Genomic DNA, 27,415 nt, shown 5'->3' on the forward strand with positions numbered 1-27,415 from the left:
AAAAGGCTGTAGGTTACTTAGCATAAGGAACAAGTCATCTTCACCATTTTTCACAATTCTCTTTTATGCTAGAGTTTCATGTGCCCTTATTCGGAAACCTTTGCAATAAGAATATTGTGTGAAACTAACTTGAGCCTGTTGAACAGCATAGCAGAGTAGCTTGGGTAGGAAGTCCAAACTGGAGTGAAAACAGGCTTTTGGCTGTGGTTCCATTTCCCTTTGCATGTAGGAGGTTATACAGTTATGCTTTCAAATGCAAGAGAGGCCTGTGATAGTTTTAACAGCAGAATGGAACATAATTTAGTAAAAGGCCTATGAAGAAAAGAGCCTGTATTTTTTAAGATGTTGATTTTGGGACAAAGATGATTTTTCTTTCCTGGAAGTGTACCTTTAGTTACCATATTAACAGTGTGAAATTCAGCTTACATCTTCACAGACTGAATCCATTGCAGGAGGAAGTGCTATTTAACATTATAAAACCCAGTGCATTTCACAATGACTCCGGAGTTTTTTAGGGTGTTGGGGATTTTTTACCCTCTTTTAACTGAAATCCAAGGTTATTCATCTCTCAGTCTTTTCATAGAGGACATGGCGAGTTGTAATGTCTCCCAGAGCTGTCTGGCTGCATGCTCTCTTCCTAGATGGACGAGTTTATCACCAGGCAAGGTGGCACAGTGTCTGTGGCCTTCCTCCTACTGTTAGTGGTGATTCCTTTGTTCGCTTTGCATACACAAGATAAGCACAACATAAACAGCTGTCTGTGCAGGACTTGCTGTTTGGGGGACAAAGTAGATCTCCCCAAGTTGTTTTATTTAATCTAGTCTTCATCTGATGTTACAACAAGTGGGAGGACATCACTGTTCTTTCTTTTTCGTTTAGAACAGCATCACAACATTACTACATGGGAAAAAAAAATGGCATTCTTTCAAATCTGCTGCCATTTGAGGTTTTTTTTCAGCTGCTTGTGAATCTGCCAAGTAAAGTACTACTTAACAAGAATCCATTAGAGAAAAGTAAATTGGCACTTTCTGTAGAATGCAGCAATTTGCATTCCCTTGTTTCTCTCTGTTTCTGACAGCAATCTGTAGTACATTCTTCAGAGTCTCAATATTTTTTCCCCAAGAGATTTCATCTTGTATTTCCTGGCACTTCAACCAGATACTTGTCCATTAAGACCCTTTTTCTTTAATCTTGATTTAACTTTTGCAAACACAATTGCTCTTGTGATCAGGCTCATAATTATACTCTAATCTGTTTTCAAATTATTGCTTTTAATTCTTAAGCTTGAGCAACTGAGAATTTAGTTAGTTCAGTCCCCACATATAACTTCCAACCACAGCACTGCAGCAACATTTTCTTTCCTTTATGACATAATATCTTCTTTGACTTCTTGACAGTTTTCTTTCATCTTACTTCCGTATCTTCAATCCCTGTAATATTTCTCTTTTGGTCATCATCAAGCTATTGAAAGAAAACAACACTGATTTGTCTAAAGCTTGTACATCGTGGCACTCAAATCCCACTCAAATGAAGTGATGGTGTTTAGTGAATTAGAAGTTTTGTTACTCTGAAGATGCTGTGTCTCTGAACTACCCTGGGGGAATTGAAAATACAGCCTTATGGTCTGAAAAAAAATTGTCTTGTGCCTGAAGTTAACTGGAAACCATCTATAAGCTTTTGCAAAACCAAGTTGTTCAGTGGCTAGGCTGCATGAAAGTGTTGCTGATTGTTCGCTTCCTCGCCGTCCCAATTCGGTGTGCAGAGATTCAAAATGAAAGGGAACTTTGCACAATCTGTATTTAACTTGTGAAATACCTTTGTGTATGATATTGGATCTGTCAGAACTTTATGTGGGTTCTGCAAAGATATTTAGAGAAATGCAAAGGTGAAAAATCTGTTGACCTTTGTAACACACAAAGGCACACAACATAGGCTCCCTGAGCTGTGTTGCTGATGCTGAAAGAATATTGTGAGAATTGGCATTGCTAACTTAAGAATATTCTTGTCTTGAAGGGGCTGCTGTTGTCAGGGAGAAGGTGCCAGAGCAGGTGATCATTTGGTCTAATTTGTTTCATGTCAACCATTGTTACCTTCATGTTAATTTTTGGCTGAGAGAGTTGTAAAGTTTAATTTTATGCTGCTTGTTTTAGGGGGGCACTTGGGGAAAGGGAAAATGTAGGTATTTTAATAAGATTTTAAAGAGAAAGTTGTAAAAATCTTAGTGAAAAATTCAATATCTCTTTTACTTCAACTCGGTGCTGAAAAAAAAACCCGAACTTGTGGTCGTGTGAAATAGTTTCTCCTTGTTTGCTGAACAGAAAAAGATCTGAGTTTCATTCTTAGAGCTAGTGTAATGGATGAAAAAGCTCACTTGATTTAAAAACAAATCTAACTCAACAGAAGGGGCAATTGGTTCATCTGTGTTGTTTTTAGTTACTGCCTTAAGTATCTCTCAGCGTATAGTGAAATGCTTCAGCAGAGAATTTCTGCACATCTTTCTATTGCAGAAAGATAAAATTCAAGGTTGTTCTCTCTGTTCCAACATGATACTTTAACAGTGTGTCAACACAGTAGTAAATGCTTTTACTATGTCTAACAAAATAATGTCAATAGTTAAGTGTCAAAAGGATCTCTTGGGAGGAATTTCTATATTTTTGCTTTTTGTAAAATAAACACCACTTTAAAAAATGGTTTTAGATGATAGTCAAAGAAGTACAGAACACCAAAACACCAAAGCAACTGTACAGGATCAGAGCAGTAATCCACCTAGCACTATTTCTTCTCTTTGATGGTGATTAGAACCACATGCTCTAAAGGAAAATGCTTATAATGGACAATTAAAGGATCTGCACATAGCAGGCTTTTTTCCTCTGCCCTCCCCCAGTTGCCATAAATTACTGGTTGGCCTTTACTCTGACGTGCAAGTCTGACAAAACCTAGAAGGAACAGGAAATGACCTAAGTGTGGTTTTAGCCAGTTTTTTTTTTTTTCATTACCTACATAAGAAGAAAAGAAAAATAACCATTCCCTTGATAGACAAAACACCTTTTAGAACCTTTTTGAAACATTTTAAGATCTTAAAAAAAAAAAATAGTGAAAAGATTGGGGCAAATGTAACAAGCAATAATAAAACTGAAAACTTTCTACAGCAAAATAGAAGCTGACCTGCTGATCCCCCTGGTTACGAAAGCAGAAGTAGCAGGTCTTTTTAAAAACAAACAAGCTAAACACATAGAAAAGAAACAAACCACCAACGAAACAAAAAACATTTTTCTGTTTTCAGGAAGTAATATTAATTTCAAGAATAAGCCCACTGATGGCTTATTTGAAACTCTAGCTTAACAATGGATCATTGTTGCTCTGTTTTTGTATCTGTGCTGAGGACAAAGTTACAGAAAACAGTAACTAAAGGTGTGAAGTCTCTAAAGTGACTCGTTAAAGTTTATTTAGGTGCAGCTGTTGTCAGAAATTTATTTGCAGAGAAGATCAGGATGCCATGGAGTCTAGTGAAAACATGAAGGTGGCCAGACACCTCTATGTTCCACTGTTGTTCTTCAGAATCCAGCCAAATTTGTTGCAGGTACTATTTAATGTATAGAATAGCATTTATTAAAATAATTAAGTTAGAAGTCTCTTTCCACTGAAGGAAGATTTTAGACTTTGTAAAGAAGTGCAGATGATGCCACTTTTCCTGAAAGAGTTCCGTAGTCTAAGATAAGGGGATATGACTGTTTCCTGAAATATCTATATCCAAAACTTTTTTCGTTCAGAGATTTTGGCTATCTGCATACGTCACAACCTACTAGCTGTTTTGCAGCCTTGGATAAATAAATTGTATAAAATCAGGAAGTAATAAGTATTAGGCTTCCAAAAGTATTGTAGTTTTTTCCTGTCCCATTTAGTTTCATGGGAAGGTTTGGTGAGTGGAGGAAAACCATCATGACTCTAAATGCCTTAAGTGTCATATTGAATGCTTTTCCAAGTGCTGTATTTTTTCTTGATTACAATAATCTACTCAAGTGGGCTGTTATTTTGGCCTGCAAGATTTCACAATAGAACGTTGTCCGTGTTATCTAAATAATACCCCCTCTGCTTTGACAGAGTCAGTCTTGGGTTGCGTCACCTTTGGTCTCATACTGAATTCAACTTAACTACATAATAACATACTGCTTTTCAAAATCCACCTTTTCTACACAGAGAGGGGAAAAATCCTAATAAAGAAAGAAATAAAACAAGGCTTCCTGGTTGTATACTGCTCTGTTTGTTTTTATATCATTAAATTACTTGGGTTTAAAAAGCTAATTGATTGTAAGCTGCTACAAAAGACTTATTTAGGAATAAAAGCAATGAATCTAGTATCAGTCTTGTTTGAAAGGCAGTCATGAAAAGAAGTGGATATGTAATGTAGCCTTTTTCATATTTTACAATAAATGAGTTTCTCATCTGGTTGTAGAATTTTGCTTTTGAATGAGGTGATTTTTTACAGAGTTGATTTTTGAATCAAGTTGCTATGGTGTTGGTTTCATTGTTTAGTTAATTCTATGCTTGGTTGCTATGGAAATACTTATTTACGGAGCTAATGCTTAATGGTGTCAAACAGATGCTACTAGCAACTAGGAATCTTTTATATGTGATCAATGAAATACTCAATCAGAAGTAGAAACTCATTTTTATAGTAATCTTCTCCATTAAAATTTTGGAGCATGCAGTGGGAATGGGTGGTGTCAAATAGGACAAATTTTCTTTTCTTAACAAGCATTAAAGTAGACACTGAATCTCCTGACATTGAAACTAAAGCTCCCCACTTACCTACTTTAGCCAATCAAACAGCAATGTGACAGATTTTAACCTTACATTGCAGCTTAGGGTATGAAGCATATGTATGAGTTATAGGCTAGTTTTAAAATTGAGTTTTAGATTTCTAAGCTCTGAAACACTTTTTTTTTTTTTTTTTTGTAGCTGTGTATTTTAAATCTGGAATATTGTCCTTAGTATAACTTTGCACAAACACACGTATTTCTCAAGTAGCTAAGATGGTATGATTTTGTATTTTGTAAGTTTTTATTCTGAAAATATCATTACAGTTATTTATCCAAAAAAAGCTTGAATTGAGCATCAAGTTTTATTTAAAATTTGTTTTTAAATGCTCAGTGTACTTTTATAGTAATTTTAGTGCTTTTAAACTTGAGAGAAGTAAAACCCATGGGGGTTTATTGCACTTAACCTTTTAGAAGTTTAAAATACTCCTCAAACACGACTTTAGCCAAAGGGAGCTGTGGCATTCATGCAAAGAAGATCCAAAAAACCTCCACCCTCCATGGCATCAACTCTCTTCTGAAAGACACATCTGTGAGAGGCTCTGGAAACGCTGGCTGTGCCATGATAGGAAAGATCACTTCTTATAGAGAAAAATCATTAAAAGCAAACCAGAAAACTCTGAAGCTCTGCCAGTGTTCAGTGACTGTCTTCTCCCATTTCTCATCTGTTTTTAGTTTATTTAGACTATAAACTTCTCAGAGGAGCACTGTTTCCTTTTTCTTTTTAAAAATTAACATTGCTTGTTCCTGTTGCCGTTTGGACTATCGGCTGTGTCGGGGAAGGGCCTTTGTTACTATTACCTTGTGTGCTGTTTGCACAGTTTGCAACAAATGTTTCTGATGCTCCTAACAACCTGTGCTTGCAAAAGTACCATCTTTAACTTTCGATAAGTCTTGGGCTGATACTCAACAAGCAGGGCAAGCAGGGCCTTTGCCTCTTCTTCTTTTTTCCATTTTCCATCCATTTTTTTTTTCTTTCCCTGGTGAATAGCTAGATGGATTTCAAATTGTGTCAATTAAGTTGATTCTAAAATTCTTCTGTTCAAAATGCATATGGAAATACTGTTTTCATTGTCTGAAATCATAGAAAGGGTAATATCTGATGCCTTCTGTCATTTTTCCTGTGTATTTCCAGTAAGTGGTATGTATTTAAAATCTCCTTAGATTTGACTAAACATCCGTAGAACTGAATATAGTGTCCATTCTTCAGAACAGCAACTCTGGAGAATTTGTTGAGCTTTAAGAACTTTTGTAGCCTTTACAAAATGTATTTTCAGTGATTCCCTCTGTCCACACTCTTTGATGGTTTTGAGCGGTATGTTTCAGTTTGACCTAAACCCATCACTGGCTAAAGGTGGCCAGATCAGAAAAGGTCACTTGTACTTAAAGGAGTTTTGTAAGCTGGCTTGTCTTCTTTTAACTGTGCTGAAATATAATTCATAGGTTAAATAGCTTTAATTATTATAGTTAAACATAATACAGTCCCTGAGTGTTAAAGAGCAAGGCATGGTACTGTTGTTATGCATGGGGTTTTGTTTGGTGTTTTATTAACTGTCATTCAAACTCCCCATCAGCTTGACAGGCCATTATATTAAACAAGGGAAGTGTGATCCTTGCTCTTTGGCTGGACTGGGAGTCTCTGGGGTTAGAGTCAGGCTGGTAGGAGAGCTGCTCCTCCAAGCTCACTGGTGATTTGGTACATGGTTCTGTTGGCACTGACAACAGATGCTCGAAAGCCAAAGTGTGTGAGTTGTTAAGCAGAGGTTTAAGTTGTAGCTTGGAACTTTTCTGACTGAAGTCCCTCCTAGATCAGGTGTTTCTTGTTGGAGGAGGCGAGGAAGAATGTTATGTGCAATGGATTACAAAATGTTAGTATTACAGAGTACAGATCTTTCTGCAACAACTCTTACAGTTGCAAAATCAAAAATTGCTGAGGCACTGTCTAAGACCTATTTTAAGGTCTGTTGGTCTGTTCACATTAAGTCAAAATAAACTGTATATTTTTAATTCTGTTGTAAGTTTAATTCATGTCTGTGAATAATTCCTACCTTTTGTTGACAATTCACAGTAAGTAATTAAAGCTTGGCTGCCAAACTCTCAACAAAAATAATGTCCAGAATGCTGCTGCTTTAATATTTCAGATACAACTTGCAAGGCATGGGATTAGGCTAATTAACAAAAGTCTGGTAGGTAGTGAGAGACGAAGTATGGTTTCCTTATAGTTTATGAAGAGTGTGGAAAGGAGTAAATTTTTCTTTAAACAGAGGAGTTTTTGTAAAGAAGCAGAATTTATCAGCTGTTAACCTTTAAAACTGCCACCCTTTGTCCCTCAAACCATTTCAATTCTGCAGAAGGTCTGTTAGGGAATATGCTGGTGGTTTCTGTTCCTTTCTGCCGGCTGGTGTGTGTGGGAAGGCTTTCTGGAGTTGAGTGCCATCTCGTGGTGCCTTGGTAAGCATCCCAGGAAAGGGAAGGGAGGGGAACAACCCCCGGGCGTTATTAACCTGTGAGGATTTGGTTAGTGGGGAGATGTACAAACTTGTATTTACCATAGAAAAATATTAATTGTGTGGTGATCTGCATTTTTCCATCATGCTTAGTAGAAGAGATTGCTACTCTGGGCCTAAAATGTTCATCAGCTCATTTTAGTTACCTCAGTGTGTCACATGAAATGACCCCAAAAAGCTGACAGCTAATAGAGCCTGTGGTGGCCTTCTGGCCGTGCTAATGCACAGTACTCGTCTTCTCTCAGGAGGCAGGACTCCTAGTTAATGGTGATGTACAGTGAATTAAAAAGATTAATCTGTTGGCAACATACAGGTAAACTTAAGTTTTGTTTATTTCAAAGCTGTTGTAGTGCCTGTGCTGTAAAATTGGTATCCGTGGAGTAGCTTAAATCTTCTGATTTAAATGACCACAGAAAATTTTCAAACATGAATCCAAGCTGTGAATTTTTTCATTTATATATAACTGTGTGTAAAACTGTGCCCTACCATTAAAATATCAAACCATTATTTGCATTGGAAGTAGATTTTGCATGAGCTAAGCACGTTATTTTGCCTTGAGTACACTGAGCATGGGACACAATCTATAGCAGTGGCACTTTCCACTAAATGTTTCCTCCCTCTGCAACTATTTACTATTCCAGGGCTAAAGCCAAAAGGAAGGTTTTGAACCTTTTTAGTTGTATAGATTGACCCCCCAAATTCTAACAGTGTGGCTGATGTGACTGTGGGTGTGTGGACATGTGCACAAAAGCTCCCAATGCCTTAGAAGGGGCTGCATCAGGAACAGGAATTGCAATTAAAAGCTTGGTACAGAAATGTTCTGAAGTTAGCAAGATCATAGGTATTTTGTAGATTTGTTAGGATCTCATTTACAACACAAATAAAATCAGCTAATGTTCCACATGTTTAAAAGAAAAAGTAAAATAATAGAAGAACTGGGGGAAGGGAAACCTCTTTTGTCTCCTGTAATGGAGGTTGCACGATTGCAAGCAAGCTGACGCAACTTAGACCAGTAGTATCAAAGGTTGCTAATACAACTGACAAAACTCATGTGAACATCTGATCTTTGTTGCTGGCTGAGTGAAGCAGATTAATGCAGACTCTGTGTCCGAATTTAGGAGGGCAGAACCAAACCAAAAGATTACCTATCTTTGATTACAGTAAATAAATGTCAATCTGGAAAAAGAAACATGAGAGTAAAGAAAAGAGGAAAACACAAAAAACCTCAATAAACCTGTCCAGATGGGCAACTCATGCCAGTTTGTTAGGGGAAAAAAAAAAAAACCCTTCATCTTTACAGTGATCTTGCTAAAGTGGTCACACAAGTGCATCCTGCAAAATGGATGTAGCCAGATAATGTTGGTCATTACCGTAATGCTTGTCGTTGTCAGGCTAACAGTCATCCCATATGCTTAGTTTTGGGTCTTTTTAAAAAAAATAAAAAATGAGGAGATGGTAGCTAGATTAAACACTTAAATTAAAAAAAAATCAAATTCTTAATTCTTGATGTAGATCTGTGTGCATTAAACAATATGACAGCGTAATTTACTCCTGATTTAAGCATATGCTTAATGATAATTGCTTTTCATAGTAAGTGGCTGTCATACTATTAATTGTAAACATGGTTTAATGGTATGTCTGTGAAGATATCAGAAGAGAAAAAGAGCCTTCAAGTGCCACCTTTGCCTGGGTACTCCTGACATGTCAGCTTGTGTATCTTTATCAATATTTTCTGCACTTTCTGCTGGACAAGTGCCAGCCTGGAACACTGTTTTCTATGTGAAAAAGCTGTTGGTCTTAGAGGAATAAAACCAAAAATAGTTATCACCTATAAAAATAAGTAGAAAAACTTACGGGACGGCAGAATATGAATACCCCCCCATGGAGTATTGGCACTTGGTTTGTGCTCTGTAGCTATGGAAAAGAGGGAAAAAAGGGTTTATATTTGTTGGACTGGAGAACGGATGTTGTGCAAACAAATTAATTTATCAGAGAGTGTTTAGGTCCTGTCAAGAAGTAATGAAGACTGAAACAAAACAGACATCTGAATGCTGTTTCTTGTGTGCTGTTTTTATTTTTTTGCCAGTATAGAAGGAAAATTAAGTGAGTGCTGTTGACGTACTTGAAGCTGATAGCATCTTCAGATTGTGTTGCTGACGTTCTTTTGTGGGTTTGGTGGGTTTTCGGAACATGTAGATTTGTAACTATATTCAAGCAAAATCTAAGGGAACCTCCTGCAAGAAAATGCTTTTAAAATTACCAGTTTTTAACCTGAGGTATTTGGGAGCTTTTTGCCTTTTTTTAAGAATAAATGATGTTGGTGCAATGCTTTCTGCAGTGTAGTTACAAACCGCTACTGTTCGAATGGTTCTGGAAAGAAAACATAACGTATGTTGGAGGGTTTAGGAGAGATTTGCTTTATAAGTTGAGAGGAATAGAAGCAGGAAAGCACTGTCACCACCTAATTTCCTATACATGTTAAATGATTTAGAAACAATCCAGAAACATTGAAATAAGATGCCATTCTGGCATCAAGATACCTCTGCATGCGATTTCTTCAGATTATTCATTAGGAGCTTTACTGGGGTAGCATTAACTGAGAAAATGGTCAGAATTACAGACAAAAACATGAAGGGAGAAGCGTTTTATCACATCACATAATCAAGTTTTATTCTGTTGTTTTTCAGCATTACCATATCACCAAATTTATTTTTTTAAATATTTTTTTATATTTCTTTTTTTTTTTTTTTTTCCATTTACAGATGATACTTTGGGATTGGGATTTGAGGCAATGGTACAAGCCCTATTACCAGGTCAGTGTATTAAGATTCTAGTTATTCTTTTGTGAAATGTGTTTGAATACAGAGTTCATTGTAAAGTTTCATATTTCAATTTTTCTGTTGATGTTTTGTTTACCTAAGTTGTCCTAGTGAATTCTATCTCTGTGTAGCAGAGGCTTGATACTTAGCAGTTCTGACCAAGCTGACAGGGATCTGCTTCCTGCGGTGTATATGGGAAAACCTGAGACAGGAGTGGGGGTTTTTGAAATAGCCATTAGCATAAGGCTGGGGACTGATTTCCCAGCAGTGTCACCAAACTCAGGTCTCAGGTCAGATTCTTGCTTTTTTTCTCCTGACTGCTTTTTTCTCTCCCTCTCTCTTGTATCAGGGGTGGCATCTAATCAACTATACCTGTTTCTCAACAGAGAATTATGCCAAATAAAAACTTTTTTTTGGACAGAATTGTTAGGATTTGCTTCAGTAGAATAAGGGTTAATAAAAGTAATGAGGCTGTGGAAGCTGCATCTCTGTGAGTGGCTTATAACAGATTTGTCACCAAATTTCTTTTGATATTATTGAAAGAGACAGAATACTATGTTTAATTCTAAAAAAAGTAACTAAAATTTGGCACCAGATTTTTATTTTAAATAGATAAAAAAATAAACCAAAAGCTAGTGTTGAATGCTGAAAAGTTTTTTAATGTTTGAAAAAAAATTATCCTGCAAAACTTAGTGTCTGAATATGTCTGTATTTTCTTTAAAAGAAAAATATATTGCATTGGTTTTTTTTTAATTTAGAGATTTATAAATTTGCAATGGATAAGATGCTTCTTTAGAATGCTGTAAAATGTTTGGACATGTTAATGGTTTTCAATGTTTCCATCTGTTCTAGAACGCTGGCAGTGGAAGTGGAGTTGATCTTTCAGTACTAAATGAGGCTCGGAGCATGCTAACAGACCTTCTGACTGACCCATCCCTTCCTCCACAAGTGATTTCTTCCCTTCGAAGCATTAATAGTTTGATTGGTGCTTTCTCAGGCACATGCAGGCCAAAGGCTAGTCCGTTCACACCATTTCCTGGCTTCTTCCCTTGTCCTGAAATAGAGGATCCTAGAGATCGGAAGCTGCTCAAGGTCAAATGACTTTAATTTTCATTTGTGTCTATTGCAATTTAAAAAAAAATTGTCAAGGAAAATTAATCTGGAAAGGATGGTCCTGGATGGATACTTCTTTACTGAGCACCTGTGAACTATGCTTAAGGTCCAAAGAAAGCAGCTGTGAAAACACATTGAATGAAACGTAGATAGGTACCAAAATGCTCAAGTGGTGGATAAATAGACAGGTAAAAGCTCTGGTCTGTACTCTGAACACATGATTCCTTGAAGTAAGCACAGGATTAAAAAAACTAAAAGCAAATAGAAAATGAAGGTGTTATTTTCTCATGAAATAGCACGAAGAGTGCTGTTCTTGATTCTTCCAGATTCTTGAGCTAACAATAACTGTCAGTGTGGCTTTGTCATTGACTTCTTTTCCAAAGAAATTTACTCTTGTGAACATCAAACTAGCCATTAGACAGAAAAATATCTCTTCTTTCAGTGCAGTTCTGCACTCTTCCCACGTTGTGGGACCGGTGTGTAAATCTGCTGTTACTTCGCTGTTTTGTAAGATAAGTAAGTGGAAGGAAGAATGTAGTTACTATATAACACATTAAGGAACGTGGAGGAAAAACATTCAAATACAAAAACCCAGCTGCAGACAGCTTGAAGCTGTTTATTTTGGAAGGTGGTCTGGGATGTCCCTGCCCTATAGTTGCTTCCATTTTGAGGCAGTGGGCAGCTTGGCCCAGACTGATCACTTGTTAGCTTAGTATTTTAGAGTCAGGTAAACTGCCTCAAGCCAGATTCAGCCTGTGAAATATTTGTTGGGATCCACTGTCAAGACAAATGCTTTTGGGGAAAAGCTTGATGTCTACAGGTTACCCTGTAGAAGATCCTGCAGGACCATTGCAGTATGAAATTCCGTGGAATGTCACATGGATATCTGCAGGAATCAGTTGAGTTGTGTTCATAATAATTCAGCATGTGTTTTTCTTTGTGGATTTTTTAAAAAAACTGCTAAGGATTGGTATACCAGAATAAAAAATATGATTTATGTGAATATGTAACTTATGATTTTAAAAAAAATTATCTAGTCAGATTTTTTTGAGATCAAAATACTCATTGCTGCAGACTAGTTATACAGATTATGTGACATTGAAAGATTGGGGGTTTTTTTATGGCTATTCTCCTTTTCTTCTTCCTAAAAGTAGTAAGAAACTGAAACTGGGCTTCAGACCTTGGGCTAGAGTCAACTGGTTATCCAACACTAACTCTTCACTCAGAGTTTCTTGGTAGTCAACAGCTTGGAAAGTTTCTTTACCTAGTTGGGAAAAGTTCTGGAGATTTGTCCTATCCCCAGTGTTCCCTCATTCTTAGAGTAGACAGGAAGAAGAAAACTAAGTGTAGATGCTGGGCTTTCTTTCTACATTGTGCTAATGTGTGCACATTTTTTGGGGGTGAGGATCTTTCTCTTCCAGCATTGGGGATTTTCAGCTGTGCTCCCCATGCTGTAGGCAGGTTGGGTTGTCACGCAGGTTGGGTGGATGTGGTCTGCTGAGGGAAGTCCCTTCTGGCATGAGAGCACTACGACTGTGGTAGCACACACAGCACGCTCCTCCGGGTCTCTCTGGGGCTGCGTAGGGATGCTGTGTGTTCCTGGGGGCAGTACCTGCCCTTCCTCAGCCTGCCCAGTTCCACCTTTCTGGCTGTGACTGCGGTTTTGCAGCAAAGCAAACAGAGTCAAGGTACATCCCGTATAGAGGACTCAAAGCAGGCTGATTTTTTGGGGTAAGAGACTTTTGTGTGAACACTCATATTTTTTTAAATGTTATAGCTTTGTGTTTTAACTGTGTTCTTTGTCCACCTGATGAAGCTTAAAATCACAAAGTCGTCATTTCTGCCAGATGTTTGAAGTGGTAGTATCCAAGGGTCAGCTGTCCTTACACATGACCCTGCAGGCCCTACTCAGTACTGCAAATATTGCTTTGGATTTTTTATTGTTTTAAACATTTTTTTTCTGCCATCCTTTTTATTTTGCAAGGTCTGATCACACATGTCTGTATTATGCAGAATAATCTTCCTGTCCCTCTCCTTCTGCTGAGTGCCCAAAGCTAGGGATGAGTTATCAAGTGAATTGTGGACTGAACGTAGTCAGAGGTTTTTTAAAAAATTGTTTGTTTAAAATTTAACGTTTAAGCCATCTGTGCAATGGATGGAGATAGGCCAGAGCTGGCTTGGCAGTTTCAGTTCAGTGATCCTATCTTTTCTGTTAGCTAGGCACTACTATTTAAACAGGGATATACTTGGCTGGGGGTATTTCAGTAAGGCAGAGCTAGTAAGCCCTGAGTTATTTCCATACAGGACTGTTTGAGCACCGTTGCCCTGCTTTGCAGAGGACTTTGTGTTCCAGTACAGCAGTGATTCCCAGTGCTTTGGCTGCAGTGTGCCTAAACTAACAGAGCTTCCAGGCTGGGAGAGGTGGGGTGCCTGGGAGGCTTCCCGGGTGCTGTGGGGCTGGTATGGGAGCAGAGATTTCAGCTGTTGAAAGCTCTAGAGGGCAATTGTTCGGATCACGTGGTTTTCAGAGTACCAGCATCTTTACATATTTTAATTTGAGGAAATAAAAGAGATATGAAAAATAATTATTCCTAGTAAGCAAAGTAATTTAATTGCATCTGTTTGTTTTCTTGAGCAATGAGAGTGAACATGATATACCACACTTACTGTTGCACTGTGAAGCAATGAACAATAAAGAGTCTTCACAAGCAATAAATTAAATTTTAACATCTGTTTTTAGTGTATAGATTTTAACCACGGTTAAATCACTCAACAGGGATTAAATAGCAGGAATAGCCTGCCAACACCACAGCTGAGGCGAACCTCGGGAGTTTCTGGCATTCCACCTATAGAACCAACATCTTGTAGATGGGAGCGGAGTAACAGCAAGAGATCTCATCAGGAGTACAACGCATCGAGGTAAGCACTTAACTGCATTTTAAGGGCAGTAATAGATGTAGCATTTCTAAAATGCTCATGTCTGTAACATTGGAACTTGGCAGAGGAAGTGTTTAATGTAAAATCCTGTGAATTAAGTCTCCAAATTGTGCCAGCATAAACTGGAAAATGTTTGAAGTTAATGATATACTATACTTTGTAACTCTGATCTCAGGTAGAAATCAGGTCATTCTGAGGTTGAATAGCATGCTCTGTCATAATAATTAGGCCTGCATATCAGTTTTAGTAGGAAATGAAAAAAAAAGTCTTAACATAAGTGATTGCAAAACTTACCAGTTTAACCTCTAAACCTTTACTGACTTCTACTTCTGCTTTTTACTTAAAATATGTATCACTCTCCAACTTCCACATGTCCGTGAATTTGTTTTCTAATTAAAAGGATGACAACTTTCTTGCATTTGGTAGTTGCTTCTGTGTGTGTTGCACCACTTACTATTCTTACAGTCATCAAGCAAGCAGTAGATTAAGAAAGCAATCTCTTCTCTACTTATTTGTTAATATGGTATAAATAAAACTTGTTTTTTTCCAGAATTAAGATTCTGTCTTGAATTAGGATTAAAATAAATGTACATTTTTTTCCTTTTTCTTTAATATTGTGTGAGTGAAATGTGAAACTTCACACACTTAGTTTTATTTAAATGTGTAAATATGTTGGCTTTGCTCAATATCTTGTAAGAAATGTACAACAGGTGTTTGAAACTGTGTTGCAGCTTAAATCCATAAAAATGTGTGTGGTTTTGCCTTTTTTGTACTTGGTATCTCTTAAGACTTTAATGGTTTTACATAGTTCATAAGAAAAGTTCCAGAGATGCTTTTTTTTTATTAAGAAATATGAGTTATACTGATGACTGATAATTACCAGCAGTGGTAGAAAGTTTATATACACACATCCAAGAATTTTTAAATCAATATTGAATTTAGTCTTAAAGTGAACCATTTAAATAATTTGGCCCTTGTCAGTGGGTTTTCCCCCTTGAATAAAACATGCTCTTCAAGTTTTTACATAGTAAAACTTAATTATAGGTTGTATATAAAATATAATAGAAGGTGCTGGTAGTAGCAGTTGCAGTAGTTTAAAGATTGTATTTTCATGCTGATTTGGTTACCAGTGTTTAAAAGAATCTCCCCAGTTATATTCGCTGGAAACAACCAGAGATCAGAGAAATCACTTTAAACTTACAAACCATGGGATTTCAGTTTGAGGCACAGCACTGCTGCTGCAGACACAGTGTATGTTCACAGAGGGTTTCCTTACAGCTCCTACTGACCAAAGAACCTGCTCAAGCTCACCCAATTAAAAGCAGCAGTGCAGAAAATACCCTCGCTCACGCTCCACCACTTTTAAAAAATCTCTTGACCCTGAGGACTAGCACTTCTGGTCAGTCACGTTTCCCTGCTCCTCTCTGCCCCCATAAAACCTTAGAATATGTGTTTGCTTTTCTGTGGTTTGTGTCCTGCCCTCCACAGTCCTTGCCAGCACTTGCACTGTCCTTGTCTCCTTGCACCTTCCAGTGATCCTTCTTAGCAGGTTCCCTTTAGCTCCTAACACCCAAGCATCTCCAAACACCCAGGAATGCTGACCTCAGAGATAAGGTTAGGTGGCATAGCTGTTCCTGCTGCCAAAAGAGACAGTCCTGCATTCCTAGGACACGGTGCCTTTGGCTCTAGCTCTTGAGTTAGCCCCTTGTATTGTCAGGAAAATAACAGCAATAAAAAGACAGTTTTTTCTGCCTTGGGGAGCTGTTTCAGCCCAGTGAATGTTGGAATAGAAGCAAGGAGAAGCAGGCTAATAGTAAAAAGGGAGAGTGAAATGGCAAACTGTTCACTTGGAGGAAAGTTTATCAAAAATCAGTATTTTTTTTTTACATACAATAACTGCCTTCAGTTGAATCTTAGCTGAGTTGACAAAGGTATTATACAATGGTACAATAAATTAATATTGTTACAAAATTTGATTTAGCATTCCAAATTTTTTTTTTCTATCCATCTGGACAGCATGCAAAAGCAGCTCTTGGGAACTGTGTTTTTATTTGCATGCAAATTTTTCATTTGGTTTCTCACTCAAGCCCTAGCTTCAGAGGAACTGACCTGGCTTAATACATAGCCTTTCTACAGTACCTACTGTTGCATTTTTGTGTGCTCTAAAGGAATACATGTAAGCTAAACAGTGTACAAGGAGTGAAAAGTTCAATTTATCCCAGTTGTCAACCCAAACATTTTTCAGAGTTGACTAAAATGTCAGTAGAACACTTCAGATGTATAAATCTGTGTTTATACTTCAACTAGTTTTAAATATCTATGTATTTAAGCCAATGATGGGAAATCAACTATTATTTCTGTATGTGACTTTTTTTAAAAATCTGATTGAACAAGATTAAATCTGTTTTGGTAAGTAGTGTTGTCCCATACTGAAATGAAATAATTAGTTTTACATAGACGATTTTCACTTTGAGCTACATGTGTGCAGTTATTTTTAAATGCATGTCATATTTTTGTTTACCAGAGAAAATACAGAATTGGAATTTTGGAGTGCAGTTTAATGCCTAGAACAGCAGATGGCATAGTTCAACAATTGAGTTTAACAAATGAGCTACTGAAGTAGAATATGACTACATCAAAAACAGCTTGAGTTTTAAAATTATCATAAATAAAATAAGTATGAAAAAAAATCTTTGAAAAGCAAGCTGTGGCTGTGTAAGATTGTTGTGATATTTCAATAAAAATGAAAGACAAGACAAGAAAGAAAAAAATATTCTTACTGTTTTATTTTCAGCCAAGGATCTCATTCAAATGGGTCTTTTGGTGCAAACTTGCTGACAATCCCAAAACAAAGGTCATCTTCTATGACATTGACCCATATAGGCCCCAGACGAGCAGGTAAGATCATCCAACCTTTATAGCTTAGTAGCAGGATGTCAATGCAGTAGCTAGTGCTTCATGTATTACAGCTGAGTTTTTAAATGTAAATGTAGCACTAAAATGACATTGACATGTTGCGTGTATTAAAAAATGGTTTATTTTTAATCTACTTCTAAGAATATTCGAAATTACAGTTAACATCAACTTTGTAGAAATCTCAGCTAGTCACCGAATGCTGCATAGCTGCAAAATCTGTTGATGTTCAGTATGGTTAGTACCTGTTGAAAATTGCACTGTTCACATACATTAAGAAGGGACTTTTTTTTTTTTTTTGTAATTATGCTGTTTGTAACAGTGTCACTTCAATACCCCTAAATACCTGCTAGACATCTGACATGAATACTTAAATTTTGGAAGGATTTGGAGTACATTTTATTCTGTCAGATTAATAAGCTAGGAGATGCTGTAACAGCAGGGCTGAAATAATGTGTTTATCAGTGTTTCAGAGATTAAAACTGGTCTGTTTGTCCATATTAAGTGAAAACTTGAGAATGTCTTTTGACATTCCTCACTTTCCATTTTAGCATGATATAAAAATAACAACCTACCGAATAATTTTGTTTTACAGCAGTTTAAAAATGCTGGTTGGATTGAGAGAGATAAATGCACTTTAAAATTAATTAATTAAAAAAAAAACAAAAAACCAAACCCCAAACAAACAACAACAAAAAAAAAAAACCAAAACAAAACAACAACAAACAAAGGAAACTAAACCAAATCCAAAACCTCACTAGCTTACTCTGTATCGCTTTGATGGTTTAGTTCTTTCCCTTTCACTCTGCTAAACACCAAGAAAGATGCAAACCTAGGCCAGATCCACCTTAAACACGTTGTTGGACATGCTCAGTGGTTCTGTCCTCATAAAAAGCTTTCCTACTTTGAATCCTGGGGAAAGCATTGAGTGCAGCAATGTGCATTAAAACCTGCTGAATGTGTACATGTAAAAAGGATTAAATTAAGATGCCCACATTAGAGTACTAACCCAGTTTTGTTCTGGAAGGGAGTTTACAAATTGCTTCTCAACTTCCCAAATCTTTCTTTGTGTCAGTGAAGTGACATTTGCTTTCTGAAACGTCTGTCTCTGCACCTAGCAACGTGGCCTTTGAAAAACCTTATCTTTCACTGTAGCAAAATGTGATTACATGCTACTCTCAGGGCATGGGGGTCAAGTCAATGTAGCCTATGACACTGTTAGAAGTATATCATCTGTGTATTCCTTAATTAAGAGCAATGCTATATATTCTCTTAGTAATTTGCTATCAGGTTTTTGCTTCATAGTTTGTAGCAGAATAAGTGATTCAGCTCTGGGAAATCCACCTCATTATTTTGCTCATGGGCCCTTTGTTCTTTTGACAAAAGTATATTTACAATGGCTATGATAACCTGCCTTTTGTGCATTTTCACAAGGGAAAGAAATTATCTTTTGGCTTAATACAAAATTTTGTTATAAATTCAAGTTGGATACAGAGTAGCCAAAGTCCAGATTTACCAGCTTGCTTTCCTGGATTTCACAGACAAAAGCCTGAAGTAAATCCTAGCTTACTCTTTGAGAAGGAATGAGGAGTTTCATGGGCCTAAGGAAGATGGAGTTGGTTGGTTGGTTGGTTGGTTTTTATCTCTAATTACCCATGAACAAACTTCAGACTTCCCACCTTCTCCTCCCTCCCCAGTGGCCTATTAGGCAGATTTAGATAGTCATGCCAATAATAAAAAGGGTACATCAGTGTCAAGAAAGGCCACTATCTCCCCACTTTACTCCCTTAGTTCAAAAAATACAATTACAGCATTCTGGTTTTTTACTGTGTTTTTGAAAACGTCTCAAGCATATTTTTTCTTTATTACAAAATAATGAGGTAAAATATTTTTGTCTAGGTCAATTATCAATGCTGACTTGATTTTGATTTTTTTCTTTCTGTAAAATTTAAAGAAGCAATCTTGAATCAGAAAGGAGCATGGAGAGTTTCAGCTACTAATTAAATTTTGCTGGAGCTAAAACCAAAGCCAAAGCCTTGAAAGCCAGATGTTGTGTCAGGATACATAGTTTGCCCTTTCAGATGTGTAACCTAAACTGCTGCATCATTGTACATCTCAGAACTTGGAATAGTAACAGCCTGAGCTATACATCGTGCTTTGAAAACTTGCACATTGTTTACAATTTATAAAGGTTCTTGTTTAATTTCAGTCTTTCCAAACAGCAATGTTTTTATTGTAATCTGAACCCCATGTGATGTTTGTTTTGGAAGGTGCTTCTCCTGCCCTGAGTCCTGTGGGTTCACCTAGCCATGGATCTGTCTCCAGTGGGGCTTTCAGCAGCTGGTCACCTGTAGAATTTCCTGATACTGCTGATTTTCTGACAAAACCAAGCATTAATATACATAAGCCTTCAGGATACACATTTAGTTCTCCAGATATTCAGCAGCAAGTTAAAACACCTGTAGGCTATGTGTGTAGCAGGTACTGTAAACTCTGTTACATTTTTAATAACTTCATATATGTTGAAAGGAATACAAGTAAATAGAAAGATATAACAAGACGTATACATCAGTTAGTACTGAAAAAGTCTCATAATAACCTGTAACTATATTATCTAAAGAATGCTGTGTATATGCTATAGATTTGAAATGGCTCATCCTAGAAAGCAGCAGTTATTGCAGAGTAACAATATTTTACAGTTCTTTAGAAAAGGAGGATTTCCTACCTGGGAATTGAATTCTGTATTGCTGAATACTTTCTAAGTAATGAGCTGTGCTTTGTGAATTTGTGGAGATGAGTCCAGGGGAGGTGGTGACTGAGTATTTTCTAAGTACAGGCTAAATATGTTTGCCAAATTTAGGAGGAAATACTAAGGTCATTTGGTGGAAGAACCTTCAAAAACATGCCATTTTAAAAAAAGTACTTTGCAGCTATTTTTCAGTAAAACAGAGCAGTAGCAAAAGAAGAAAATTGTTGAATGTTGTAAATATTTTTTATGTATTCTGTAAGCTGTGGACGTCAGATACTCAAGCCTGTTCCAACACCAGAACCAGAATTTGCAGAATATAAAGACAGAAAACCAGGTGGGATTTCAAAATAGACAAATATTTGATACTAACTTGCTGCTTTTTTTTTTCCAAGCTAATTAAATAAAAATGTTTATATTGCTACATTACATTTTTCCTGTACTTTAAGTAACTCATATACATGTATTTCATTTTGGTTTGTGACTCAGGATAATCGAGAATATCCAAAATATTGCCTGCTTCAGACTAAGAATTTTATAATAGACTACCACTCATGGCTTTACAGTTCTGTACTCCATATAACAAAAAAGTTCTTTGCCATATCAACTAAACTAATCACTGAACCAATTTTTGCATGTAAAAGGTTATGCTTCTGGCTTTTCTCAATCTTCAGATAAAAGTTGTCTAATAAATATTGTCCTTTACAACCTTCTTTTTTTTTTTTCTGGTTAAATTCTTTAAAATTGTTTAGAAACAAGCTATTCTGTTTTGGTGAAGAATCTGTGGGATCAGTTGAAGAATCATTAAACAGTAGTAATTACAAATAAATTGATATAGTGTTTATGTATGTATTTTCTTTAAGGTGATAGTGGAAGTGCCAGTATTTCAGCAGACTCTTCCCACCATGCAGAGAAGACGAAGGACGAAAGGGAGGAAATGGTTGATCAAACACAGAATAGTCAGCTTGTAAGCATGTAATTGCAAAAAAGCTTGAAATAACTTTTATCCATACAGCATCTCGTTATCATTTCTAACATGCTGCAAAGAGGTCATTGCATTCCTAGGAACTGTAGTTTCTGAAATGTAGCGTTGTTGGAATTCTAATTTTCATTTAACAATTTTGTAGTTCTGGCTTGTGTAAATTTCACTAGCAAATGACAAGAAAGACTGTGATTAACTTTTTGTTGATCAAAATTAATTTGTGTAGGCTAAATGTTGATAGTGTGATTAAACACTGACTAGTACTTCTAGTTTTTCATAAGTTATGAAAGATGTGGCAGTGGCAGTGAGACAAATGGATGTTCATACAGTGCAGGGAGACAAACGTTTTAAGGTTTACTAACATTTTGGGTTTATGCATCAAGTTTTTTGAAGCTTGTTCAGTTAATGAACTGTTAAAGCTCAGAAGATGCTGTATTAGCTTACACATGAGCTTTGTTAGCTCATTTTCGTTAAAAAGAAATAAGGAAGCCCTGGAGTCTGCTGCCCCAAAATATGAAAAGCCATGCCATTAACTGTGCTGTTTCCACTACTGAGTTAGTGTGAGTTAGGATTTTCTCATAGCTGTAGTTACAGGATCATTCAACAAGTTCAGTAATGATTTATTGTTTTTGTGGCTTTTTTTTTGCCAATGCAACTGGCAAATTAGTTTTCATTTTAGAGATAATAAAGTATCTTGCTCACACAGGTGGAGCAGAGTCCTACGTTAGAAACAACATTACTAGACCATGATTCGTTAATGGAGAAGATGAACAACTGGAATTTCCAAATTTTTGACCTTGTACAAGAAATGGGAGACCAGTCTGGAAGGATCCTTAGCCAGGTTTGTTGTCTTTTACTATATGAGTGTGTGTAAAGCTGCCCTGCTTATACATTTTATTTAAACCTTGAAGAAGTTTCGCAGTCAACATATGTATATAAATGCTAATTTGAAAAGTAGAAGTATCATTTCCCATGTACTCCAATTCCTTGTAAACCATAAAAAGTTATTTTTCTATAGACAACTTGCTCCAAATTTTCTGAATTTATTCTCTATGTAAATCTAGGTTAAATCCACACTTATTAGGTTTTATAGTAGTATGCCATTTCCTAAAAAAAGTTCTCCTGCTTTCAGAATTACTACCTTCTCTGTCAACTATTTCTTTTTTCTTTATGTTAGTAAAATATTTCTGACAGAGCTATACCTGTGGGAGAAGAGAAGTGATCTTTTAGGCAGTCTTTTGCCTCTTAATACTACAAACAATGGGATTTTTTTCCCCATGTTGCATTCTGCATGTAGTATCCCTTTTAACTCTTTCTGACCTATTGCTAACTCTTCTGTGGAGTTTCATGTTGTGCTGCAGGCCATCTACTGGGGAGTGCAAAAGTATCACCCTGTTTGCTCTTCCCCAGCCTCTCCCATTCTTCAGTGTCATCTGGAAGCTTCTTTGTCTGTCTTTATACTGGATTTAGCAATCATGGAGCTCTAGCATGAGCTGGATTTCTTTCTGCTCTGATCACCAAATCTCTTTATTGCCATTATTTTAGCTTTCTGCCATGGAGTAAAATGCATGCTACTCTTGTTCAAGGAGACAGGTTAGAAACACTCAGGTGCAGCTGAAGCATAGGCCTGCACCTGTACTGAAGGCAGGAAGCAGTAGGAGAGGTAATGTCATTTTTGTCATTAGACACTGTCTTTTCTTTCATAATGCACAATATTCTGTTTGGGTGCTGTTTTAAATCTTCAATTAGTCTTGTATGGTCAGATGTTTTCAGGTCTTCTGTCACCTCGGTGACAACGGTTAATGAGCAGAGTAGAATGGCACAATCCACTTCTTAGCAGCATTTGTACTGTGGTGTACTAGTACTTTGTGAGACACAGTAACTTGAATTCCATCTGTGGGCAGTCCAGGGCATAGCTCAAACCTCTGAGTTCCTAAGTGTTCAGGTTTCCACTTAACTCTACCAGAATTTCTGTATCAGGCCTTCCTGTTTCTGTGTGTGTACCACTTGACCTCCTCCTCCCCTGGTTCTGTGTGTGTGTACCACTTGACCTCCTCCTCCTCCTCCTCCTGCCCCAGGGCTTCTGTCTGTTGTGCTGCAAGCATTTGATCACATATCCCACCCAACAGCCAGCTGAAAGCTGTATTTTACCATCATCAGTTGTAAGGTTCCTAGGTGGGGTGTGTGTAAGGGGAATAGCTGGGACAGGGGGCAGGAGGGATGTCCCCTCAGTTTGCTCTCGTGTTCCTTTGAGGACCTCCCACACTTCAGAACATTTTCTTCCTCTTGAGTGGCTGGGGAAGAAGTGACAAAAATGAGGAGCAGCGACATGTTTTGCAAAGCTTTCGGAATATTTGCAGTCTTAGAGGGGATTAGGTCTTTTAAGTCACTGGGTTCTACTTGTGATATGTGTAATACATCTGGACAGTACACACATGTGTATGTGCTCCGAGTATATTTTAAAATATTTTTTTGCTTACCAGCTAGCTTTGTTAAAAATACCCAAGATAAGTCAGAATGAGTAAAAGAAATAGGTTTTCCTTGCCAAAGTCTCAAAAATAAATGCGATGTTGTTTGGGTTTTTGTGGGTTTTTTGGTGTTTTTGTTTTTGTTTTTTTTTTAATAATTAAGAATCTAGATTTCTTCTTTCTAGGTCACTAATGGAATGAAGAATGAGTTCTTCAGCATTATTAAAATTTTTGAGAATATTATTGAAAATAATCAGTTGTGACTACACTTTATCAGTAAAGAAATAAAAGCTTTTATCATTCAGTATTTGAGAGGATGATAAAAATTTTGTGCTAAAAAATCATTAAACATATCTCCATGACAATAACTTTCAGACAATCTTTAATGGAATGTCAGGAATTTCCATCTCTACAGCAAGCAAAATTTTGAAAATAGGAATATTTTTAAAGTTGAAAAAAGCAGAATATGCTTAGGTATATTTTTCAGACTAAAATTAATTTTAATATGTATTTAGGTAACTTATACCTTGTTTCAAGACACTGGTTTGTTTGAAATTTTCAAAATCCCAACGCAAGAATTCATGAATTACTTCCGTGCACTGGAGAATGGCTACCGAGATATTCCCTGTAAGTACTACCCAGTTACTTATGTTTGGCTTTACTCTGTATGTGTGTGTGTCCATGCAAACACAGACAATGTCTGAACTCAGTATATTTTTAATGAATACATTTGTCAGAATTTAGAACTGATTCAGTGAAATGCAGTAAAAAATTGCTGACTGAGCTCATTAACAGGTAGGTGGAATATGATACTGAAGCATTTGAATGAGTAGTTGAACCAAATCTACTGAAGTCAGTTGGAGAGTGTTTGCTGGTTTAACAAAAACTTCATTTAGGCCTGTAATAGAATAATAAGAAAATATAGAATGTTGACAGTAATTATTTATTTTGCTGCTTAGGCAGCTAAATTTATTGGAAAAAACCCACCTGCCAGCACCATGCCACCCCCAGCACACACACCCCCACACCCCAGTCTCACAAATGTTTGCACCAGCCAGGCTGGAAGCAATGCTGGTGGCTCACCATCACTGATTTAAAAGGCTGCTTTATTCTTTCCTGACTCTCAGGTAAGAAGAATTATGCAGAGAAGGATGAAGGTTGTTTCTTAAATATATTCACTGATGTAGCCTCTACGAATCCTTTAAATTCAATTTCTCCTTTATTTTTCATCAAAATCTCCCTTGTAGTAAATTTGGTACTTTTTTCTCTTTGTTCCTTTTGATTATATATCCAACAATATTTTTTGTTACATCTTGATAATTTCCAGATCACAATCGTGTCCATGCCACAGACGTTCTGCATGCAGTGTGGTACCTGACAACACGGCCCATCCCTGGATTTCAGCAGAGTCAGAATGAGCGCAGGATGGAAAGTGAGATGGGTGGGTATTCATTCACAGGGGTTAGTTTTTGCTGTAAGAATGTTTTAATGACCTTACAATAGGTAAAACAAATTATTTTGGAAGAAAATGTCTAATTAGTCTTATCACTCACATGATTTCTTTTTATTTTAATATAAGGCAGTAGAAATATCACAATGTTAGTACACACCATCAGAACTATCATGCAGTAGATTTCTAGAAAATTTATGAGATGAATAGTGGTTAGTTTCTTAGCCTTGAATACTGGTTCCCTTAATAAATTTTCTATGCTAATATTTTTTAATTTTTTTTGTCAAATTAAATAGATCAAAGAAAAAATACCAAAGTCAAATTGTTTAATTTAATTGAAGTTCTCCTTAATGGCTTTAGTACAACAGTGAGTATTTCAGAATTCTGTATTAGATATCACATGCAGATACTCAGGCATTGAAGTGACTGCCCTAACAGCACCTGCATAAGAGCATCCCTGAGAGAGAAATAAAGACTTCAGGTTTTGTATGATATAAATTGTAACCAAGCTTGCTGTTGTGTTCTTTATGACTTCATGGAATTAACTTTTAAATTTAGATTTGTATTTTTTACTAGAATATATACTGTAAATAAAGCATAATTATTCTAAATATACACTTCTATACAAAAAAATGTATGTATCTAAGTAAAATGGGGAAAGCAAGAACTCTAAGAACTCTAGTTTTTATGTACAGTAAAAAAAGGCGAGATGCAGGTTGTGGCTTTTAAAAAGTGGTAATTTTAAGAAGTAATTTGTGAACTGTACAGAACATCTTACAGTATATTTTATTTCTTCCTTGATAATCAGCCCCTTTGCTGTCACCTTTCTCTTTTTTCCAAATTTGTCCATACCCACTGATTGCACCCTACTGCATTTTCTTTCTGTAAGTGTTAAAAGGGTCGTCCCTGGAGACTTGACATCTGGGACACTTCTCACAGGCTCCACAATGTCTCCTAGGACTTTGCCCTCCTTGTGTAATGGCATGAAACAGCTGAAGCTTTTATTGTATTTGTAAGGCTGGACCTACCCTTTTCCTCAACCAGTGTGGCCATGATGAATTTCTGACTTACTTGCTTCTCAACTTTTCTTCAAAAGTGCTGGTTTATCTATAAATAGTAGTATGACTTTTTTTTTAAAGTGTCTGTCTTTGCTAAGCATTCAGCTCCACAGTTGCAAGGTTAATTGTATGAAGATTACGTTCGCAGCAGTATGTGGCTGAGCAATTCAAAATGTATTAAAAATATGAATAAGTAATGTTCTAAAAATATGATTTTTGTATTTTCCATTTTCTTAGAAGAAGCAAGGGATATTGCCCCTGTTCCAGTCAGCTATATTACTTCAAAAAGTTGTTCTATTGCTGATGACAGTTATGGTTGTCTGGCATCAAACATACCTGCTTTGGAACTGATGGCTTTGTATGTAGCAGCTGCCATGCATGATTATGATCATCCTGGTCGTACAAATGCTTTTCTAGTGGCTACAAATGCACCTCAGGTAAGAAATTCTTAAACCAGAAAACTATTTGTCTGCATCTGCAATCAGAATAATAAAGATTTTTCTTTTCTATACACCTACTGTAACCTCTTTGGGATCATTTAATGTCTGCAATTACTGTAAAAACACACGTTCTTCTAATAGTCCAATTAACTGCATTTCTGTATTTCAAATAGTCTTCATGGTAAATAGCCACTATCTTGAAGGGAGGCTGAGTTCAGTAAGAACAAATCAGCAAGGCATCCTTGTTTTTATTTCCTGTATTCAACTTTGTTGTTAGAAAAGAGTAGGAAGAAAAGAGGTATTAGATTTGGGGACTAAAAGGTAAAAAAAAGAGGTAAAAACTAAAGGAGAGTAAAACTAAACAAAATACTAGATAGGGGGAAAAAAAATTGGGGCACGGAAGAATATTTATGAGGGCTATTTGGATCTCTCTTAAAAAGTTAGAGACAAGAAACTTAAATAATAACAATATCATCTTCAACAACAGTAACAATAGTAAATGAGAAATCGATAGAACTTTTTAGAAGACAGACTTTAAAAATGAAGTTTCCAGTCAATTTTCTATAATTCCTTATTGTGGAAGAGTTTAGGATGTAGGCAGTTATGCAGTGCTGCTGAAAACAGTATGCAAGAAAGAATAAAAACAACCAGCCCAGACATTCCAATTTTCAAAAATATACATGTTCATTTGTGAATGATCTCCTCCTTTCCTCAAAACATGAAGATTATTTTTGCAGTTTTCCAAATCATTTTTTCAGATCCTATTTATTCTATATTCAATGAATTATTTTCTAGGATGTTTTTTATAAACAGAGGAATTGTGAGTAAAAACTGCTGTTGTTTTAATATTTTAGTTAACTCATTTGCAGTTAAAATTGGATTCATCTGCATTACACACATTGAAAGCCAGCGATACTCCACACCCTTTGACATTAGCCACACTTCCTACATGCTTTGGAGTTCTTTTTCTTTTAAACAATACTGGAATTAAGAGAAATTCTGATTTGATTTTTTGTTGGTTGTTGGTTGTTTTTTTTCAGCGTGTGTTCCACACATACTGCTGAGAGTGCACAATCTACATTTTAAGTGTCCCTACAGGGTGAATGTAGATGTCACTAAGACATCATTAAGAACTTTTCAGGAAAGTAAAAAACTTTGCTAATTG

At 36.4% G+C, this 27,415-nt stretch overlaps 1 protein-coding gene across 1 annotated transcript in view; it reads left to right on the forward strand.

Moving 5' to 3' along the window:
- The window catches only part of PDE3B (phosphodiesterase 3B, cGMP-inhibited), a gene marked incomplete at its 5' end in the record, with an annotated part of 80,185 nt that overhangs the window by 48,838 nt on the left and 3,932 nt on the right, over positions 1-27,415 (forward strand). The window contains 11 exons of the mRNA XM_008949173.1: positions 10,087-10,137; positions 10,996-11,235; positions 14,033-14,175; positions 16,988-17,091; positions 19,377-19,587; positions 20,116-20,189; positions 20,716-20,819; positions 21,541-21,675; positions 23,818-23,929; positions 24,630-24,743; positions 26,048-26,247. Of these exons, the coding sequence (XP_008947421.1) occupies positions 10,087-10,137; positions 10,996-11,235; positions 14,033-14,175; positions 16,988-17,091; positions 19,377-19,587; positions 20,116-20,189; positions 20,716-20,819; positions 21,541-21,675; positions 23,818-23,929; positions 24,630-24,743; positions 26,048-26,247 (1,488 nt within the window). The remainder of the gene's footprint in view (positions 1-10,086; positions 10,138-10,995; positions 11,236-14,032; positions 14,176-16,987; positions 17,092-19,376; positions 19,588-20,115; positions 20,190-20,715; positions 20,820-21,540; positions 21,676-23,817; positions 23,930-24,629; positions 24,744-26,047; positions 26,248-27,415) is intronic.

This window comes from Merops nubicus, unplaced genomic scaffold, assembly GCF_000691845.1.
Source record: "Merops nubicus isolate BGI_N331 unplaced genomic scaffold, ASM69184v1 scaffold28311, whole genome shotgun sequence".
Taxonomy (NCBI): domain Eukaryota; kingdom Metazoa; phylum Chordata; class Aves; order Coraciiformes; family Meropidae; genus Merops; species Merops nubicus.